This window comes from Bos javanicus, chromosome 11 (assembly GCF_032452875.1).
Source record: "Bos javanicus breed banteng chromosome 11, ARS-OSU_banteng_1.0, whole genome shotgun sequence".
In the NCBI taxonomy this organism is placed as follows: Eukaryota; Metazoa; Chordata; class Mammalia; order Artiodactyla; family Bovidae; genus Bos; species Bos javanicus.
This window is the reverse complement of record NC_083878.1, coordinates 46,574,855-46,597,558: the sequence shown is the minus strand read 5'-3', so window position 1 is coordinate 46,597,558 and position 22,704 is coordinate 46,574,855. Positions and strand designations below refer to the sequence as shown.

Below are 22,704 nucleotides of genomic sequence, written 5' to 3'. Positions count from 1 at the left end.
CCACTATGCTCTAGATGAGTGGATGCCATGTCAGATCATGGCCTGTGAGTTGATGGGAAAAGAGCTAAGAAGCTCCTTCTGGGATAGGATAGGGGAGCGTTGTGTTAGCTGTGCAGTAGCATTATGCATAAAATATGGAATATGATATCTACTAATGATGCTTTATTTGTACCACCACCCCAGTAGTGAAGCCAGGGGAAACCTGAGTTTAGGAAGATACCACCTTCTACAACTATCCTACTGGGTTCTTAGAAGTGGGAGATTTCATGGGAACCTGGTTTTGTCATTTCATGGGAAAAAATGATAAAACTCCTTATGAATGCAGAGAGTCAGTATTATGATCATGCTATCCCATTAAAGTCATTAAATTCATAACAGCAACAGAGAGGAGCAAATTTTTTATTTCACAAATTTAACTTTCCATGAGATCCAGTGATAACGCTTTAGGTGAAAGCTTCATAAACAACACTAGTTCTTCATTCAAACCAGCAGAGCACATAACTTCACTGAGACACAAGCCACTCCCACAAGGGCTTCCAGCTTTCTTCTTAGTCTTTTCTTTTATGGAACTTGTCTGTCTGCTTTTCCCCACCAGGATGCAAAAGATCTTGATACATTGCCACAGAGCAACATATCTGAAAATCCAGAGATCTGGACTCCAAATGAAAGAATTATCACCTTCATTTGTTATTTGAAGCATCATTAGCAGGTATGTTAAGTAGAGTTTTCTTTAGTATTTTTGTCAAGGTGTCATAATTTAGCCACATGGCCATAGCAAAGACCCTCAGTTTCCCTGCACTGTTGTCCATGTGGCGGAGGGCACACAACTTGGCCCAGTGTTGTGCGTATGTTGTCACTGCATGGACATGTTGAGGTCAGTAAGATACTCTTGGATGAAAAGCTTAACCAAGATTCTTCCTTCTTTTACGACTAAGATGGTTCAATTCACAGTTGGGGAATCTGCAAGCCCCCCAAAAATGAAATGGACATAATTCTGGCAATTCTGCCTTTCCTTGTTGAATGATCGGTATGACAATGTTCATCTCCAAAGTACTTTTCTCTCTTTTTTTCTTAATTAATTAAAGTATTGCTGATTTGCAGTGTTGTGATTCAGAAGCATTTCAGGAGCTTGAATGGAGGAAACCAAAGACAAGATTCTCTGCGCAGAGAACAACCCTCATCCCTAGACCAGCCTTAAGGCTGGAGTACTGTGAACCCAAAGTCAGTAGTGTAGATTCTCCCCAGTTCCTGGGTGATAATCACAGGACAGCCTCCACAGGAGCAGGAGCCGATGAACCAGCCAGGGAAGGCCACAGACTCAAAGCTGGAGGCCCTGCCATTCTGGTCATGGTAGAAGAGAAAAGGCTTCACAGGCTCAGTCTGGTGGTACAGATCCATTATGTTCCGTTCCTAAAGGGCGAGAAGGAGGTCCCAGGGAGAAACAGCACTGTTTGAGTTCTTCCACACTCTGCACACTGACAGTTCCTATTCGAGATTGTTTTCACTGTTGAAACAGGCCTGGGCACCTCTATTTCATATTAAACCATTAAAAATTATCAGCCCCAAATACTTTAGAGATATTAAGTTTAGGAGTGAAAACTTAGACCACTAATTTCAATGGTTCTTAATGTGAGCCTTTGAAGAAGAACAGTGTTGACATCAATGTTTTTGAGAATACAAAGCACAGATTTAGCCATTACCTGTTCCTTATAAACTCAAGGAATAGTTACATAACAGTTATCATGAATCTAAACAGAGTTGTTTCATATCAAGTGTCTCCAACCTCAGAACTATGGATGTTTTGGGCAGAATAATCTTTTGTTGTCAGGCTCTGTCTTGTGTATGCTGGGAGGTTTAATAGCGCCCCTGGCTTCTACCCACTAGAGATTAGCAGAATCCCCTAGTCCCTAGGTGTGGCAACTAAAAATATCACCAGACATTGAAAAATTTGTCAGGGGCAAAATTGCCCATCATTAAACCACTATTTTCTATCTTGTCATCAAATTGAGTGTCTGCCTATGCTTGTTTGCTGAAGGCTTTTACATTTATTACTGACTCCAATAGATGGTCTTCCCTGGTGGCTCAGCTGGTAAAGAATCTGCCCGCAATGGGGGAGACCTAGGTTTGGGCCCCGGGTTGGGAAGATGCCCTGGAGAAGGGAATAGCCATTGACTCCATTATTCTGGCCTGGAGAATTGCATGGACTGTTTAGTCCATGGGGTTCCAAAGAGTCGGACATGACTGAGTGACTTTCACTCTTCTTTCCGTATAATAAATATAGATATAGAACATACATGCATGCATGCTAAGTTGCTTCAGTTGTGTCCGACTCTTTGCAACACTATGGACTGTAGCCTGCCAGGCTCCTCTGTCCATGGGATTCTCCAGGCAAGAATATTGGAGTGGGTTGCCATGCCTGCCTTCAGGGGATCTTCCAGACCCAGGGATCAAACCCGTGTCTCTTATGTCTCCTGCATTAGCAGGCAGGTTCTTTACTACTAGGGCCACCTGGGAAACCTATAGAATATATAGATCAAGGGATCAAGAGATTTCCCTAAAGCACACAGAGGCCTGGTTTGTGATCCTCCTATAACTTAAAATATTTTTAAATAATGGAGAACCGCATTATTAAAATGTTTGTTACAGAGAATTGCTTGTTCACTTAAAGTTGAAAACTATCTCATCCACCTAGTGATAATCAACTGCTGAAACTGTCATAGCTGATTCCACCCACACATGTGCAGTTGACCCTTCCTATCAGCAGATTCTGCGTACTTGGAGTAAACCAACTGAGGACCAAAAATATTTGGAAAAAAAAAAAACAAAAAAATCCAGAAAATTCCAAAAAGCAAAACTTGAATTTTCTGTATGCTGGCAACTATTTATATAGTGTTCTCACTGTATTAGGTATTATTAAGTAATCTAGAGATGATTTTAAGAATAGGTTACATAATTATATAGGTTATATAGGAACTTGAGCACCCACTTTGGTATCCATGAGGGATAGAGGAGTCCTGCACCAAATCCCCCAAAGACGCCAAAGGATGACTCTGTGTGTGTGTGTGTGTGTGTGTGTGTGTGTGAGAGAGAGAGAGAGAGAGAGAGAGAGAGAGAGAGACAGAGAGACACAGAGAGAGAGATTCATATATATAGTCAAGAATAAATCTAAAATCCTTCCTCTTTGCTGAATTACTTTTTAAGCAAAACAAACGATTTTAGCAGATTAGTTTCAAAACACTCCTGCAATTTTTTCTTATTTCATAATACACACAGCCTAAAGAACCAAAAATAAATATACATAAGGATAATAAATAGTTTGTCCTTTAAAAGATTCTAGAGTACTTCTCTGGTGGTCCAGTGGTTAAGAATGGGCCTGTCAATGCAGGGAACACAGGTTCGATCCCTGGTCTGGGAGGATCCCACATGCTGCGGGGAAACTAAGCCTGTGTGCCACCACTGTTGAAGCCCTCATGCTCTAGAGCCCATGTTCTGCAACAAGAGAAGCCACCACTTCTCAGTGCACAATGAGAAGCCTGTGCACCTTAATTAGAGAATAGCCCCTGTTCTCAGCAAGTAGAGAATGCCCATGCACAGCAATGAAGAGCCAGCACAGCTAGAAATAAATTAAAAAATAAAAATTTAACAAAGATTCTAAAAAGCTAAATTTTCCATCAAATGAGCACTTAGTGAAATTAATGCACACCTTCCTCCTAGTTGGGGATAAATACTATGGCTCAGATGGTCAAAAATCTGCCCACAATGCTGGAGACTTGGGTTCGATCCCTAGGTAAGGAAGATCCCCTGGAGTAGGAAATGGCAACCCACTCCAGTATTCTTACCTGGAGAACCCCATGGACAGAGGAACCTGGCAGGGCTACAGTCTGTGTGGTGGCAAAGCCGGACACAACTGAGCAACCAACACTTTCGCTTTCACTCCTAGTCAGGCATAGACAAGACCCTTATTTTCCATACTCACCTGAAGCTGCAGCGTGGGCTGCCCCTTGACCTTCGTGCAGAAGAGACAAAGCTCCGGCTCCTTCAGTCCCAAGTAGACAGGATTCCCCCTGCCCTTCTCAAGAGTCTCTGTGTACTTGCATGAGACTAAGGTAACAGTGACTGGGAACACAACATAATCACAGGTCACTCTCTCATTCATTACAACCTGCGAGATAAGCCCAATTAACGAGTCTGTTCACAGTGAAATGAAAAAACTGAGCACACACCACACAGCAGTACTGGCCAAAGGGACTGCCATGGACAGGCCTTGCCACTCACCTGGATCCATTTGGTCCTTCCTTGGGACAGCTGTGAGGGTCTGGCCTTGAAGGACCCATACCAGATGGTTGATATCCTGAATATTCACCAGAATCGGGTGTATCCTGGATAATACTGTAGAGAAAATCAAAAGGCAAATGTGAGCAGCAGGGTACTGAATATCCCCCCTTTCCAATTTTTTTGCCCTTCCATGTACATCTTCACCTGGACCTTTTACTTTTCCATCCCCTTTGGATGATGGTGTTTCAGAACGGCCAAGGTGGGAAGACATTTATGTGCAGATGGATCCCACAGGAGGATCTGAGTCAGTCCCAAGCCACGGTTTGACCTTGAGTCAGAAGAAGAGCTAATGAGCCAACAGCAACGTCAGGGAGAATCTACGGTCCCAGAACTCACCTCGCTCCCTCTCCTGTTCACCTTCTTGGACGTAGCCTACCTTCCAGCAGAAGCAGTGGTACCTGCATTCAGACCTAAACCCAGAGCCTTAAAACGACAGGAGGGCCAAGGCCAGAGGTCTGGAAGCAGAAAAGATCAAAGGTCAGCAGGCTTTGCAGCTACGAAGGACGCTGTGTCCCTGTGGCTATGGACTATGGCTTCTTCTGTGCTCAGGTGCTCTGACAGAGTCCAGTAGGGCCCGAGCCTTTGACCCACACCAAGAAAAGAGGAAGTTCTGCCTCACTGGGGCTAGGACTTCCCAGCACCCTGAGTATTTGTCAGCTCCTGATACCAGGGTAATTTAGTGAGGCTTTATATAAAGAAATATCAACTGGGGCAGGGTTGCAACCTGTTCACACACCGTGAAAAAGGAGGCATGCTAAGTCTTTAAGAGCAGTCACCAGGAAACATCGTCATCAACACTGAGTTTGAGGAAAGAAGTGTTAGGGGACTGTCCCATGGCCGATGACTAAGCAATGATGCTGCAAAATGTTACACTAATCTTATTCCAAAGAGTGGAAACCCATAGTGGGTTCAAGGTAGACTTAGAAAGGGAGGGGTCCCCTAAGGCCTGTGTAGTTTCCAACCACTCCTGGTCCAGTCATCTTATCCCCTGCCAATCTTGGATGAAAAAATACAAACACTCCAGTGTATGCTCCTCCAGCTTTTCAGAGTGAGTGTGAATGCTGCCTCTCCACTCAAGGAAAGCCTTGCCTGGACAAGGTCAGTTCCTGCACACCCTACTCCTCATGGACTCTAGAGTAGTGGCTCCTAGATGCTCTATTCCCTGAGCTAGAAGACATGCATTAGCTCTTCCGCAAAGGGAAATAGGCAGTGCTGGTGAGACTCTGTCCCGACCTTTCAGCCCATCTGAGTTCACTATCTGTAGTGGTTCCCAGCTCCTGTCTGCTCCACATCAAGGGCTTGCATCTCAGGGGCAGCCTTAACCAATTGAGGAGAGGATTGGTGAATAAATGTCTCAGGTTCTTCAGCCTCTGATGGGATTGTGCTAACATTTCTTATAGGGTTCCTAACTACCTCACCAGCCTACCTCACCTCATAAAGACACTCTCATGTTCACGCCTTTACCCTCCCCAAAGATTCTTGCTTCTTGATCTTGTCCTGGGTAGCCCATGGTAAGCTGGTGAGCTGTCCTTTTAGGAGTGTGGAGTCATGAAGCACTGACATTTAAATGTACAGCAAGTTTCTTTGAGTCAAAACTGGAATTCAGAATCAAGCTGAGTCCATAAAGAGGTCCTGCGTAGAGCATCCCTTAGCATGAGTTGATTCCCATGCTCTTTTTGGGCTTCCCAGGTGGCTCAGTGTTAAAAGAATCCACCTGCCAAGGCAGGAGTTGTAGGAGACACTAGTTGGATCCCTGGATGGGGAAGGTCCCCTTGAGAAGGAAATGGCAGAAGAAAGTCCAGAGCTTGTGACATCACCCCCATTCAGTCCTGTGTAAGGAGCACAGGACTGAATGCACTTGGATATCTTAAGAAAAGGGGCTCAATATCCTGCCATCAGGTACAAAGAAGCAAACATCCAGGACCCACAAGTATAGATGCAGCATATACTAATGCAAACTTATTCATGACCACAGTCAACAGGATATGTGGTCCTTCCAGATGCGTTATTGCATCCTATAAAACATGGAGCTCTATATGACCTGGAAACTTAGCCCACAGTACCATTATCAGAGGTGATGGGGGCTTAGGTGATACCAGATAACCCAAGACCTCTCTGTATCTCTCCCTAATATGGAAGTGACATCCTTGATAGCTAAGGGAGTAGGTACTCCTGAGAAGGGAAATTGAATCAAATATGATGAAGGAAATTTCTCTCTCTGCAAGAAAATAACTCCATAGGGATACAGTTTAGAGATACAGCTTCCCTACTCTCTTAGCTAGCCAGAACTGAATTTGCCTTGAAATTTAATTCTTTTGCCCATCCATATCTATCCTTCATTATTCAGTTTAAGGTCTAATACAGTCATCTCAGCCCCACAAATCCATTCCAGTTCTGATAGTATAATCCCCACAACTCAATTTTTCTATGGTTCACCTGTTGGAAAATCACATGGAACTGTCCTTGTTCTGCACATTCTTCATGTTCAAAGTGTGGTCCATGGAGCAGCGGCACTGACAACAACCAGCAGTTTACCAGAAATGCAGAATCTCAGGTTCTACCCCAGACTTACAAGATCAGGACCTGAAATGTTTTTAAACAGCATTAAAACTACAATATGTTCTATGCTGATATAGAACACACCACTGTCAATAGTCTAGTCACATAAGCATAGAAGAAAGAAGTTGGGATTCAGGGTAGGCCTGGGCCTGGGGAAGGAACAAGCAAACCAGCCCTAGACCCACCCTCAACTTTCCTCAGCCTTTGGAACCCATGAGATAGGCTGTCTTGGCACGGGTGGGGGGCGGAGAGATGGCAGTAGTAAAGAAAAGAAGTCATTCCTGGAAGTCTGTGATGATGGACAGACCCTCACAAGGATTTTCACTTGGAGTTCTTACAGTTTGATTGAACCAGGTACTCTCAAACTATATTTAGTTTCATTTAGGCCAAATACTTTCTACCAGAAGGAAAGAGAAAGTCTCTCTAGAGGCGAGCAAAGTCATTCCAAAGACAACAAGCCATAAGTAGTTGAAGATTACCAGGCATATACACAAACAAGAATAAGAGCAAAAAGAAAGAAAGGAAAGAGAAAGGAAGGAAGGGAGGGAGGGAGAGAAGGAGTGAGGGAGAAAATGAAAGAAAGGGAAAATAGAAACATATCCACACAGAGATCACATTTTGTAACTATTATACACAGAGCTTAAAACAACTGTCCTAACCATGTTTAAGAAACAAATGATGAATAAGAATATCTTTCTAGAACAGCAAACTATGAAAAGTGGCAAATTTGGAAGAAGCAAACAGCATCTCTTGCACCGTAAAATACATCAAACAAAATAAGCCAATATTTGTATTTGGCAATAGACAGCACACAACAGAAGAATTAGAGAATGACATCAACAAGGTGGTGGTTTAGGAATTTCTAGGGCTTGTCCCCTCCCAGAAACATCCATTTGAACAACCCTCCATGCTCTGAAATACCTTCACAAGAGCTTCACAGGTGAGGGATTACAGCACTTGGGTGGAACATGGAAGTAAGAAAAGATGCATTGAAAAACATAGGAAAGACAGTTTCACCTTACTCCCATCACCCCTCCCCTGTGGAGAGAGACATCTAACCTATGGCAGAAGGAAGTGAAGTAAGGACTTGACTTCACAGTGGATTCTACCATCAGCCCACCACAACATCAGGTCAGTTCCCATGACCCCAGGCTCCTGGTGGGCTTGCACAAAACCAGGTTACCAGTCCATCCAGCACCAGGCAGGTTCCTATGAACCCAGGCTTCTGGTAGGCTCCTGCCTTAGGACCAGGTTGACTCCATGGCTCCAGTGCCAAGATGGCTTCTATAGACCTATACTCCAGATGAGCCTTCATGGAACTAGGCTTTTGGCCTGCCCCAATGCAAGGCTGGTACCATTGGCCCCAGGCTCCAGGCAGGCTCCCAACTCATGGCAGCACCAGGCAGCCCCATGGCCTCAGACTTTAGGCTGGCTTCCCTGGCCTGGACTCTTGGCAAGCTTCTGTGGATACAGACTCCCATCCCAGTCCAGCCCAGCCCAGCATTTGGCTGCTTCCATGGTCCCAGCTTTCAGATTGAATCCCATGGTCCCAACCTCCAGACTTGTCCCTTGGATTCAACCTCCAGGTTGGCCCCATGAGCCCTGAACTATAGACTATAGGCTGACTCCTACAGCCCTAGTTGTCAGGTTCACCCAAATGCTAGGTAACCCCAGCTTCCAGGCTCCTGTGAACCCAGACTCCAGGCCTGCCCCACTACCAGGACAGCTCCTGTGGACCCAGATGCCAGACCCACCCCAATCGTCCCCAGGACCTGACTGGCTGGCACAGACCCAGGATCCAGACCCACCCACACAGACTCAGGTCCCAGGCTTACCATCACAGACTCAGGCACCTGGTCAACCCCAGTGAACTCAGACGCAAGGGTAGTTCATTGCAAGGATTTACCCTGTGGATCCAAGCACCCGGTATGGTCACCTGCTGACCCAAGTACCACCTGCCTGTCTGAGAACTCCAGCAGCAAACACCCATGGACACCACCAGATGCCTTACTCAGAATCTCTGGACAGGCTGACTGGTGAAGGGCTTTCCCCTCTGAAGCCAGACTGTAAAGACTGGAAGAGGCAACTACTTTCTTAAATGCACAGACAACGAAGGCCACAAAGATCACAAGATTCAAGGAAACATGACACCACCAAAGGAAACTAATAAAGCTCCATAGTAGTTGAGTAGTAGTTGCTCAGTTGTGTCCAACTCTGCAACCCCATGGACTGTAGCCTACCAAGCTAACTGGCCATGGGCTTCTCCAGGCAAGAACACTGAAGTGGGTTGCCATTCCCTTCTCCAGGATATCTTCCTGACCCAGGGACCGAACCCAGATCTCCTGTACTGCAGACAGATTCTTTATCCTCTGAGCCACCACAGAAGCTTCAATAATTGACCCTAAAGAAAAGGAGATAAATGGACTGACAAATAATTCTGAATAGTACTCTTAAGAAATTCAGTGAACTACAGAACACAGAGAAGAACAAAAGAACACAGAAGAACACAGAGAAAACAAAATAAAATTAGAAGCATAATGTATAAAAAAAAAAATTAGTTTAGGGCATTCCTTAGCAGTCCAGTGGTTAGGACTCCCTGCTTTCACTGCCAAGAGCCTGTGTTTGATCCCTGATCAGGGAACTAATATCTCACAAGTCATACTGGATATTAAATTAAATTAAAAATTGAAAACTTAAAAAAATGAGCCCAAAAAAGAAACAGAAATCATTAAATAAAAACAAACAGAAATCCTGGAGTTGAAGGATTCTTCAACTCTGCAATGACCAAGCTGATGAATTCCACAGACAGCTTCAACAACAGACTGGATTTAACACAAAAAGAATTAGAGCAACAGAAGACAGGTCATTTGAAATTATTCAGTTAGAGGAGAAAAACAGGAAAAAAAAATAATTAAGAATAGAAAAGAGAGGGATTCCCTGGTAGCTCAGTGGTAAAAATCTCCCTGCCAAGGCAGGAGACATGGACAGATTTGATCCCTGATCCGGGAGCATCCCATATGTCATGTAGCAACTAAGCCTGGGCACCACAATTATTGGGTTCATGCTCCACAAGGGAAGCTACCACGATGAGAAGCCCGCACACTGCAACAGAGACCAGCTCCCACTATCCACAACTAGAGAAAAACCCATGCCGCAACAAAGACCCAACACAGCTAAAAATAGAATAAATAAAACTTAAAAATAGAAAAGAAAGCTTCCACTTCAAAATGGCGATGAACAAAGATCCTGAACTCACATCACAAGGACACACTAAATCTACAAAACTAGCTGAACTTGCATCTACAACAAATTTAAAAGGCCACATTGAGATGGGTAGAAGAAGCAGAGACTTGGTCTCACCAAATACCACATCCGAGACATGGCAACCCATAAGTGAGGGAGACATCTGAAAAGAATATGGAACTTTGACCTGAAGAGCAAGATGTTTATGCTCCACATAAAGCATTCAAAACCCTGGGGACCTATGCCAAAGAGACAAGCCCACAAAGTCTCTGTCTATGAAAACAAACGTGGTTTATGTCCATAGAGCTGTAGAGAATAGAGAAACTGCTCTTAAAGGGCTCATGCACTGACTCACTTGCCCTGGGAACTCACACAGGAGTGGCAGTTTGAAGGGTGCCTGGACCACGTGTAGAGGAGATTGACTTGCTAGACTTGGGGGGACTTCTGGAGATGCAGAAACTTGCTGAGACTCTCTGGGGATGGAAGCACTGACAGGCATCATATTTGAGTTCTCTTTTGGCCTTGCTGGTATCAGCACTGGTGGGCACTATTTTGGCACTCCCTCTTTCCCTGTTAAGCCAGTAGGCACACCTGATCCCACCATGCCACGGCTGTGGCCCTACTAATGCTAGAAATTACACTCAACCCACATAGAGATGTCCCTTGACTGCCTAGCTTTGGTGGCCAGGGAAATAGTCCAACTGGGCCCCATGAGTCATTTTTGCACAAGGCCACTCCTTTAAGACTTGGAGAGATCACTGTTTTACCTAAGACGTAGAAACAAACACAGAGCATCAAGCAGAATGGGGAGACAGAGGAATATATTCCAAAGGAAAAAGCAAGATAAAACCTCAGAGAAAGACCCTAGTGAAATAGAGATAAGTAATCTACCTGATAAAGAGTTCAAAGTAATGGTCATAAAGATGCTTACAAAAACAAGAGAAGAATGGATGAACACAGTGAGAACTGTAAGACAGAGACAAAAAATATAAGACAGTATGAAATAGAGGTCACAGACCTGAAAAATATAATAGCTGAACTGAAAAAAAAAAAAAAGCACTAGCAGGGTTGAACAGCAAACTATATGAAATAGATGAATGAATCAGTGACCTCAAAGAGAGGTAGTAGAAATCACCCAAACAGAGCAGCAAAAAGAATTTTTAAAAGTGAATATAGCTTAAGGGACTTATTGAACAACAACAAACAGAACACCATCCATATTGTAGTGGTACCAGAAGAAGAAAGGGCTCTCCAGGTGGCTCAGCTGGTAAAGAACCCGCCTGCCAATGCAGAAGACACAAGAGACTCAGGTTCAATCCTTGGGTCAGGAAGATCCCTTGGAGTAGAAAATGGCAATCCACTTCAGTATTCTTGCCTGGAACATCCCATGGACAGAGGAACCTGGTGGGCTACAATCCATGGGGTCGCAAAGAGTTGGACATGACTAAGCACACACAGAAGAATAAAGAGTAAAAGGGGCAGAAAACCTATTTGAAGAAATAATGTCTGAAAACCTCTAACCTGGGGAAGGAAACGGCCATCCACGATGAGGTAGCGCAAGTGAAAGTGAAAGTGAAAGTGAAGTCGCTCAGTCCTCTCCGACTCTTTGCGACCCCATGGACTGCAGCCTACCAGGCTCCTCCGTCCATGGGCTTTTCCAGGCAAGAGTACTGGAGTGGGGTACCATTGCCTTCTCCGAAGAGTTGAGTTACAACTTACTAAATGTTTTCTTGGCGTTTTCTTGGTTTGGGTGAAAGAAGCAGTTTAAGCAAAGACATCTCTTTGACTATAAGGATGGAATCCTTATATATAAAATGGGATCGCCCTTCAAAATTTGGCATGTGAATTGGTTAGAACCTATGGCGGTTGCATGGATAAACCTTGAAACTTTAATTTTTTTTAAATTTGGAACTTTAAAAAAATATTCTTTCAATTCAGATGACAGGGATACACAGGGAACAAGATAACCCACCCCCCACCCCAGCAAAATCGCCTGGACTTTTAGAATACTGTCTGTCAGGGTATCAGTTGCATTTCAAAGACACAGGCAGGGATGGAATTATGAGTCAAGTCACTCAGGAGAGTGACTGGAAAAATATCTAACAGAGTGTACTGTGCTTCCAGTGTTAAATTTAAAGAAGAAAAATTACTCCCCCACACTTGTATCACTCTAAGCAGATTCTGTTTTTATTCTGATGTAACTAGAGCATTAGGACCAGAAAGTTTTCAGTGAAGTTAAACTAGAATGCTCTGACTTTGAACAAGGAATTACATTATTTTCTGAGCTATCCTTAGACATGACATCTCTATCATAGCAAAAAAAAAGAGGAAGGCAGGAACAGGGAGGCATATGGACCGCTCTGTTTTAACTAGACTTGTAGCCAACCAGAGTTGGGATTCCTTGAAGTTTGTAAAAGGAAGCTTTCTTCCTAATACGACTTGGGATATTGTTTCTTTCATTCGGCTTCATGATAAGTAATGTACTCCAAGTGCTCAGGAAGCACCCACCTCCTTCTGTTTTGAAGGAGATGTGGAGGTGTGAGGCTACACAGAGCATGAAGCGATTGCAGTCCATTCCCTTTGGTGTCAAAAAACAATAAAAAAAAAAAAAAGCTTTTGACTTAGAAAATGAACTTATGTTTGCCAGGAGAATGGATAATTAGGGAGTTAGGGATGGACATGTACACACTGCTATGTTTAAAATGGATAACCAACAAAGACATATTGTATAGTACAGGGAATTCTGCTCAATGTTATGTACCAGCCTGGATGGGAGCAGGGTTTGGGGGAGAGTGGATACATGTATATGCATGGCTGCTGCTGCTGCTGCTAAGTCGCTTCAGTCGTGTCCGACTCTGTGCGACCCCAGAGACGGCAGCCCACCAGGCTCCCCGTCCCTGGGTTTCTCCAGGCAAGAACACTGGAGTGGGTTGCCAGTAGCGCAGAGACTTCTAAACAAGTTTAACCCAAGGAGACCCACACCAAGACATGTAATAATTAAAATGTCAAAAGTTAAACAGGTCATCTTAAAAACAGCAAGAGAAAAACAACTTGTTACATACAAGGGAATTCTCATAAAACTATCAACTGACTTCTCAGCAGAAACTTTGCAGGCCAGAAAGGAGTGGTGTGATATATTCAAAGTACTGAAAGGAATAAAACTTCCAACCAAGAGTACTCTACCTGGCAAAGTTATGATTCAGAATTGAAGATAAAGAGATTAATCTTCTTAAGATTAAAAGATTAAGAGACTACCAGAAAAGCAAAAGATAAAAGAGTTCATCACCACTAATGGCTTAGTTGTAAAGAATCTGCCTGCCAATGCAGGAGATGTGGGTTTGATCCCTGGGTTGGGAAGATCCCCTGGAGAAGGAAATGGCTATTCACTCCAGTATTCTTGTCTGGGAAATCCATGGACAGAGGAACCTGGTGGGCTACAGTCCATGGGGTCACAAAAGAGTCTAAAGAAATGTTAAGAAACTTCTTTAAGAAAAGAAAAAGCAGTAACTAGCAACAAGAAAATATATGAAGAGGGACCTCCCTGGTGGTCCAATGGTTAAGACTCCAAGCTTCCACTGCAGGGATTGTGGGTCTGATCCCTGGTTAGGGAAATAAGATCCCATGGGCAAATGGTGCAGCCAAGAAATAAATAAAAATAAAGAAACTAGTAATCAATAACAGGAGGAAAACTGAAAAATAAACAAATATGTGAAAATTAAACAACATGTACTTGAATAACTAATATGTCAAAGAAAAAGCCCAAAGGGGAAATTTTAAAATAACTTGAACCAAACAAAAATGAAAATGCAGTAAAACAAAACTTATGGGATGCAATAAAAGCAGTGCTAAGGGGAAAGTTTATAATAATAAACACATTAAGGAAAGAGAAAGGTTTTAAATAAACAGCCTAACTTTATATCTCAAGAACAGAAAAGAAGAGTAAACTAAGTTCAGTGTTCACAGAAGAAAGGAAATTACAAAGATCAGAGAAGAAGTAAATGAAATAGAAATCAAACACACAAAGAAAAGATCAATGAAACTAAGACTTTGTTTTTTGAAAAGATAAGCATAATAGGCAAATCTTCAGCTAGACTAGTTAAGGAAAAAAGAGAGAAGACTCAAATCAAGTCAGATATGAAAGAAAAGACATTACAACTTACATTAAGTACAAAAGATCATAAGAGACCACTATAAACAATTATATACCAACAAATATAACAACCTAGAAGAAATACCTAGAAATATGCAACTTACCAAGACAGTATCATGAAGAAAGAAAATCTGGGCAGACCAAAAATGAGTAAGGAGAATCAGTAATCAAAAAACTTTCCAAAAAAGAAAAGCCCAGGATCAGATGGTGAATTCTACTAAACATTTAAATAATTAGCTTCTCAGACTCTTCCAAAAAATTGAAGATGGCCTAAACTCACTTTATGAGACTAGCATCATAATGACACCAAAACCAAAGACGGACAACAGGAGAAAAGAACACTATAGGGCCCAATAGAAGGCATTTCCACTTACCAAGGATGACTGTGCAACTTACTAGCAACAGAGACTAATACTGAGCCCCTGATGTGGCAGTATTCTTCAAGGAGTCTGACTAATCTCATGGTGGCAAGTTCCTGACGTGTCAGATCTTTTCCCTCTTGGAAGGGCAACAGTGTGCCCTCAGAGGGATTGATGTATATACCATTTCTGCCTTCAGAGCCTCAATCACCAGTATTATGGGATGACTGATCTACAGGCATGGAATCCCACACAAGATAGCATCCAAGCATAGAGTTCATTTTATATTGAATGAGGGGCTAAAAGAGGCCCATGACCACTGAATCCACTCAATAGTATGCTGGTAAATTTTTAACTCTTTTCTTCCTAGAAAATAAACAAACAGAACATAAGACAAAACTGGTAGTGGTTATCAGTATCTATGATGTAGATATTCCCAACTTGGGCAATTTAAAGTTACCAACTGGTTTTCAAAATCTGAAGATGTAACATTTGCCCTTTTCTAGCCAGTATGAGCCAACTCTACTACTTCCCTGGATCCACTGGTCCATCCAGAAGTAGTCAACTTAATGGAGCTTTGGGTGGCATATTGGAGATACAACTGAAGTACCTCTCAGTGGCAGTATTCTTGGAGGATGGAAGTCATCCTTCAGGATTCAGCCTATGAAGGAGGAGGTAGAGTTTCCTTTACACATGAAGACAGGGAGAAATACACTGTAATATTCCTTGTGTAATATCCAAGGAGGGCTTCCCTGGGGATTCAGCGGTAAAGAATCCTCCTGCAATGCAAAAGATGTAGGTTTGATTCTTGTATTGGGGAGATCCCCTGGAGAATACTGGAAATGGAAACCTGCCGGGGACCGGCCCCGGCTGATCCAGGGTATTCGAAGGAGAGACGGCGTAGGCGAAGATCAGGAAACAATTGCTTAATTAAATGTTAATTAAGGATATAAAGAGTAATAGAATGAGGATAGCTCAGTAAAATTCAGTGAAAAAAAGAGGCTGAAATAAGGATAGCTCAGTGAGGAAATTCAGTGGAGAAAAGAGGCTGAGTAGCTTGGTTTACGCGGGAGACCAATAAAACTTCAAGACAAGAAGTTTGCACCACTTACGTAGGCCGCAGGCGTCCTTCCGTTCTCCCGAAGGAGAGGAGACACTGAGGCCTCCCCGGTCGGATCTTAGAAGCCCAGGCATAATTAGTAAGCATGGTGGGTTCCGCGCTCCAGATGGAGACTCAGCCAGAGTGAGAGAGAGAGCAACATGGGGAGACCAGTATTTCGAGAAACTGATCCCAATTCTTTATTTTCCATGGTCTACTTTTATACACTGAGATGTTATGCAAAAGTCATGCGGGGTCAGCAGTCCTGACTTTTATCAAAGTCAGGTGCTTCATACAAATGTATACAGAGGTCTTAGGGGTGTTACATCATCTTCTGGCCAGGGGGGCCTGCTGACAATTTACGACCCTCTCCTTGTGACAGCGGTCAGTCAATCAGGACGCTTATTTCTCCAGGGCTGATTATTCTCAAAACAGACGCCACCCAAATAAAGTTACATTCCTACAGGGTGAGGGTGTAGTGGGTTTTAGTTAAGGAAAGAATTTACTTAGCCTAAGGTCTAACGTGATTAATATCAAAGGTTAATTCTATATATTCATTAATGTGTGTAAGGGCAGGGGATATGGAGACTTAGCAACAAACATTGGCTCAACAAATGAAAAACCCTTCACCAACACAATTTCTAATTAGCCCATTATACTTATACTAATAGTTTTCTAACTTTTCTAAGGAACCTGTTTTTAGAAGGTTTAAAGCATCTTGTGCCTCTCACGGTTGGGAGGCTGTGAGCGATCACATGTGGCCGGACAAGCCTGTCAGGCAGGCCAGAGAACCTTCAGAGGAGTTTGTAGGTTAAAACACTCTTGTCACACCCAAGAGTTTTTATTGACTGGAGCTCTAGGTTAACTCCTTCTCCGAAAGAGGTGGTGGGGGACAGCCCCCCGTAAAGTCAGAGGTGTAGGTAAGAGCACAAAGTAGTAAAGTAGGCAGGCTCTGGTTATGGGGGTAGATGCTCGAGGAGTTCCAGGGGGACTCCTGAGGCTCGATCCCGCCTTTGCGTATGTCGAGCCTCCTTCCTCATGACCTTTGTCACGGGTGGAGTACCTCACTCTGGCCCCCAACAGAAACCCTTTCCAGTATTCTTGCCTGGAAAATTACCTGGACAGAGGAGTCTGGTGGGCTACAGTCCATGGGGTCGCAAGAGTTGGACATGACCTAGTGACTAAACTATAACAATACAAAAGGAACTCAGGTGATCTGCTTGGTTACCTCTTGGTATCCCTTTGCCTAATTGTAACTGTGAATAAGTACATGTAAGAACACCTAAGTTGGACCATAAAGAAGGCTATGCCCAAGAGTTAATGCTTTTGAATTGTGGTGCTGGAGAAGACTCTTGAGAGTCCCTTGGACAGCAGGGAGATAAAATCAGTTAATCCTAAAGGACATCAACCCTGAATATTCACTGGAAGGACTTATGCTGAAGCTGAATCTCCAATACTTTGGCCAACTGAGGTGAAGAGCTGACTCATTGGAAAAGACCCTGATGCTGGGAAAGATTGAGGGAAGGAGGATAAGAGGGCAACAGAGGATGAGAATGGTTGGATGGCATCACCAACTCAATGGACAAGAGTTTGAGCAAACTCTGGGAGATAGTGAAGGACATGGAAGCCTGACAGTCCATGCAGTCAAAAAGGCACACTTAGTGACTAAACAATCACAAGAACATGAAAACTAAATGGTCAGACTTCTCATGGATGAGATCTTTGGTTAGATCACCAGGAAAGCCACTAAGACCTGCCAAGGCGATCACTGAGGATAAGGGGAATCCAGAATAGATAGTGGAGAAGAAAGACAGTAGAAACCAGTCACTGGAACCAATTGCAAAAACAGGTGCAGTAGTCCATCCATTTATAATACTGCTTCCAAGTTCCCCTTAGGAAAAAGGGAATCGGAGTGGATCTGCTCCCAAACATGTGGAGAGGAGGAGATTCATGCAGCACAATGGTGAAGTGCTGTGGCCACAGAGATGTGTCTCTCAGATCTCCTTTTAAGAAACCCTGTCACAAGGAGAATAATAAGCAGATGGCCTTAGGTGCCACACCTCTGGATCCACTGTGATATTCCTGCCAAGGCTACTCTCCCTGAGACACTCCCAGCCAATGACAGAACAGCAGGGGGACCAGAGCCAGGACTCCATCAGGACACAGAAGCTGTTACAGGTAACTTTTGCTGTGCATCTACTCATAAGTCTGATCATGACTTTCTCTGAGTTCTCACACCTGTACTGCATGCTCTTCCTCTCACTCTTTCTTCCCTCTTTTCAATCACTGGTGTCAGTTTTGCATGATGATTTGAAGGCTCAGGGACTTCCCCGGTAGTTCAGTGGTTAGGACTCTGATCTTTCAACTCAGGAGTCATGGGTTCAATCCCTGGTTGGGTAGCTAAGATCTCAAATCCCTCATGGCACAACCAAAAAATAAATATATATATATAATTTAAAAAAAATAAATGATTTGAATGCTCTGCCTGACTGCCCCAATCCCTCCCCCCATATCTTTCATGTGCATTTCTCCCAATAAATTTATTGACATCTATTTCACCTCAGGGTCTTCTCTTCAGAGCCCCCAAACTAACATGACAGAACCACAAATGAATCTCAGGAACATGAGGCAAGCTGTACAAGGGTATAAGCAATATGATTTCACTTATATGAAGTCTAGAAGCATGCAAAACTAAATAACATCTATTTTTGTTGCCATTTAGTTGCTAAGTCATGTCTGACTCTTTGTGATGCCATGGACTGTAGCCCACCAGGCTCCTCTGTCCATGGGATTTTCCAGGCAAGAACACTGGCGTGGGTTGCCGTTTCCTTCTCCAAGGGATCTTTCCAAACCAGGGATTGAACTCGTGTCTCCTACATTGGCAGGTGGGTTCTTTATCGCTGAGCCACCAGGGAAACCCAACATCTGTTTAGGGCATATACATATATGGTAAATCTATAACAAAATGCAAGCGAATAATAGCCATCACATTCAGGATAACAGTTACATCCAATGGAAGGATGAGAAGGCGATGGGATGGTGAATGAACACATGGGTATTCTTAATGTCTTCTGTTTCTTCAGCTGAGGGCTGAGTTCATGTTGGTCCCTTTTATTTATTTCTTGAATATATTTGTTGTAAATATTCCCTCAATATAACTCAATATTTATGTTAAAATAGAAAGAGATTTCCTTAATTTTCTGGAAATAATTATACAATGATAGTTATCATTTATTGTTAACCATAATTTCACTCCTTCTTTAAACTCTCATAACAATTTCTTAACAGCTATACGTAGCATTTTTAAACTCATGTGTGAAACAAAAGAAAAAAGCTAAAATATTAATTAAAAGGTAGAAATAAATCAGATATCAGTAAAAAAAAAAGATAAAAAAATAAATTCAGTCATACAGGAAAGCCAATAATGTTTTCATCAAACTTTTACAAAGAGAAAAAATAAAATCATTTATGAAAATTTTAGTATAGATATTTAGATATTACAATTCCAAAGTATGAATCAGTGACGAATGAAAGCGTTTAGTCCCTCTCTATAGACTTGGGTGTTAATCTGGACAACCTCAAGGTGAGGGTGTACAGGCAGACCAGTGGTACATCTGCCCAGTGGGGAACAAGAAGGGCCACCTCCCCATCCTATGGCCTCCAGCCCACTGGCAAAATGAACAATCATGATTTGCTTGAAACAGAAACAGCACCGGTGACAAAGGAAAATTATTTTAAATTCAAATGTTAAGAGTTAGACAACCAATGATATATTTGAAACATTTTTTAAAAATGTATTTATCCACATATAGTTGATTGACAATGATGCGTTCATTTCTGCTGTACAGCAAAGGTTTCAGAGAGAGAGAGATCTACATATATACATATACACTCATGGGGCTTCCCTGATGGCTCAGCAGTAAAGAATCTGCCTGCTAATGCAGGAACTGCGAGTTCAACCCCTGGCTGGGAAGATCCCTTGGAGAAGGAAATGGCAGCCATGACAACCTGCTCTAGTATTCTTGACTGGAAAATCCCATGGACAGAGGAGCCTGGTGGGCTACAGTCCATGGGGTCGCAAAAGAGTTGGATGCAACTTAGCGACTAAACAACAACAAATACACACAAACACAGTAAGTCCCCTACATATGAACCTTCAAGTTGCAAACTTTCAGAGATGCAAATGTGCTACTATCCAGATATCACTGGATCATTTTTTCAAGAGTGCGGATAGAACTGAATCCAGCAAGGAACCAGAACCTGTGCCATCAACATCAGGCATGAGTGAAACTGCACCTGGCCCTCCACCTCTTCTTGCTGATGATCCTTCAGCTCTACCAGCTCCCTCCTCCAGTCAGTAACACTTCTTGCCTGTTCGCTGGATGCCAGCCCCTGTGTGCCAGCTGGTATACTGTACTACTGTACTCTTCAAGGTACCATACTATAGGATTAAATATGTTTTCATCATTTTTTGTGTTTGTTTTTTATGTATTATTTGTGTGAAGAGTATTATAAATGTATTACAGTATTACAATATTTAACTCTTTGTATTAGTTGGGTACTTAGGCCAACTTTGTTGGAGTTACAAATTGGACTCAGGAGCACACTCTGGGAATGGAACTCATTTGTATGTAGGGAACTTTGTGTGCATGTGTGTATTCTTTTTAATATTCCTTTTCATTATGATTTATCACAGAATACTGAATATAGTTCTCTGTGCTATACAATAGGACCTTGCTGTTTACCCATCCTATATATAATAGCTTGCATCTGCTAATCCCAACCTCCTCCATCCTTCCCCAATTCCCTGTTTCCCTTGAGATGTCTGTTCTCTATGTTGTGATTCTGTTTTTGGAAACATCTCTTTTTTTTGGCAAGATGCAATATTTTTATTTGTTAAATGCAAAGTTTTTGTTCAGTAGTGAAATATTTTATTAAATTTGAATAATATCTTTTAAAATTAAAATCTAATTTTTAAAAATGATGACTCTTTTTCATTATTAAATCATATTGTTGGAAAACATTGTTTTTAAAAGACCATGAACACAGCCTGAGTTTTCACATAAAAAAAATAAAATTTGTCACCAATCCTCTTAGCTCTGATCTTTCTAATTCCCAAAACAAAATTTTCTCCTCATGTGGCCAGGGTTTTTCCAGGCCCCACCAGCTCCTAGGAAGTGGTCACACCAATAGTGATGACCAGCTCATGAGCTGGCTCACATGAGGTATCAGGAGGGAGTGGTTCACCACTGCAATGCTGAGAGCTGGCTTTTCTGTTCTCCCCACTCCACTCCCACTCCACTCCCAACCCCTGCAGATGGCATGTGCCTCTTCCCTGTACGCTGGGAATGAGATTTTGTTACCAACCCTTATGACCGAGGGAGGTTTCCGAGTGATAAGGGAAAAGCCCATACATGGAAACTTGCCTCTAATCTTATGTATTCAGCTAAATATTATTTTACATCTTCAAGACACAGATCAGCCAGTATGGCACATGTATTGTGATCTGAATTAAGAAATACGTATTCAGACTTCTCTGGCTGTCCTGTGGTTAAGAATGGGCCTGTTAATGCAGGGGACACGGGTTCAATCCCTAGTCTGGGAAGACTGTGCATGCCTCAGGCAACTTGGCCTGCGAGTCACAACTACTGAGCCCGTGCGCTGCAGCTACTGAAGCTCATGGTCCTAGCGCCTGTGCTCTGCAACAAGAAAAGCCTTCACAGTGAGGAACCGGAGAGCCACAACTAGAGAGTAGCCCTAGCTTGCCGCAACTAAAGAAAGTCCAAGCGCAGCAACGAAGACCCAGCACAGCCAAAATAAAATAAATATTTAAAAAAGAAATACATGTTTAATCTCTGTCCCCATTTCTGGCACAGAGCTCCTAAAACCCTTGAAATGTCCTAGGTGTTGATAGCAATAAAGTTGTCTTTTGTTATGTTATGAGGTGACTTTTGCAGGTTGCTGGGAAACCAACCATTGGATTAGAGGGTTGGAACTTTCATTGCCACCAACTTCTGACCTCCAGGGACAGGGGACGGGCTGGAGGTTGAAACAATTGCTAATGGCCAATGATTTAATCAAACATATCTATGTAGTGAAGCCTGCATAAAACCCCAAAAAGATGGGGTTTGGAGAAATTCTAGACTGGTGAACATGTCAAAGATCTGGAGTTAGTGGCATGCTCAGGGAACCTGGAAGGTCCATGCTCTGTCTCCATACCTTGCCACATACATCTCTTTCATCTAAGGCCCTGCTCTAAACCTGGACAGTTAGAATTTTGATAGGAGTGGGTTTAACTTTGTCGTTCTTGTTTAGTTGCTAAGTCATGTCTGACTCTTTTGTGACTGCATGGACTCTAGCCCACCAGGCTCCTCTGTCCATGGGATTTTCCAGGCTGGAGTAGGTTGCCATTTCCTTCTCCAAGCGATCTTCCTGACCCGGGGATGGAATCCGAGTCTCCTGCATTGCACACGAATTCTTTATCGCTGAGCCACCAAGAAAGCCCGGGTTTGACTTACTAGGTCTACATTTTGCCCAAACACCCGAGCTTTTAGTTTACACCCCAGGTGATTCTGACGTTGCTTACAACTGAGTGAGATACTCAGTGAGATACAACTGAGATACAAGTGAGATACGACTGCACAATACAGGTCAGCACTTAAGTCGTTTCATAATGATGCCTAGGTGCCAGGAATGCTCCGCCTGGGGTGGGTCATCCACTGACACCATGCTAGATGAGAACAGCCTGGCGATGGAAGTGAGGAGGCTCCCAAGGCGCTGATTGTTGTTGATTTCTCACACCGTGGGAAGAAAGTCCCAACAACAAGATTGCTGTTGATAATTGTTGCCGATTTCTCACACCGTGATTCATAATATCCCAACTCCAGGAAACAGAAATTGAAAGACCCCAAATCAAGGCTATCATGACTTCCAGTTCAAATAATCAATGTCAATGCCAC

General features: G+C 43.0%; 1 protein-coding gene across 4 annotated transcripts; it reads right to left on the bottom strand.

Moving 5' to 3' along the window:
- Positions 1 to 383: 383 nt before the first annotated feature.
- LOC133257089 (interleukin-36 alpha-like) lies at positions 384 to 14,629 on the bottom strand. Of its 4 annotated transcripts, XM_061432574.1 has the most exons (6): positions 14,392 to 14,629; positions 6,772 to 6,918; positions 4,480 to 4,790; positions 4,276 to 4,389; positions 3,977 to 4,116; positions 384 to 1,410 (listed from the first exon to the last, which is right to left on the bottom strand). In XM_061432574.1, the coding sequence occupies exons 3-6, from the start codon at positions 4,544 to 4,546 to the stop codon at positions 1,195 to 1,197; spliced, it is 537 nt and encodes a 178-aa protein (XP_061288558.1). In that variant the 5' UTR covers positions 4,547 to 4,790; positions 6,772 to 6,918; positions 14,392 to 14,629; the 3' UTR covers positions 384 to 1,194. The 4 variants fall into 4 exon arrangements, with proteins under 4 accessions (XP_061288558.1, XP_061288559.1, XP_061288557.1 ...); XM_061432575.1 differs by lacking the exons at positions 6,772 to 6,918; positions 14,392 to 14,629 and having other exon boundaries at positions 4,480 to 4,603; positions 4,693 to 5,037; XM_061432573.1 differs by lacking the exons at positions 6,772 to 6,918; positions 14,392 to 14,629 and having other exon boundaries at positions 4,480 to 4,603; positions 4,712 to 5,035.
- Between the last annotated feature and the right edge of the window lie 8,075 nt (positions 14,630 to 22,704).

Coding starts and splice junctions, on each gene's coding strand:
- LOC133257089 (XM_061432574.1), bottom strand. CDS start 4,546: ATGTCTTCCCACCTTGGCCGTTCTGAAACACCATCATCCAAAGGGGAT. Junction 4,117..4,275: donor GAAGGACCAAATGGATCCAG/GTGAGTGGCAAG, acceptor TTGTGTTCCCAG/TCACTGTTACCTTAGTCTCA. Junction 1,411..3,976: donor AGCCCACGCTGCAGCTTCAG/GTGAGTATGGAA, acceptor CTCGCCCTTTAG/GAACGGAACATAATGGATCT.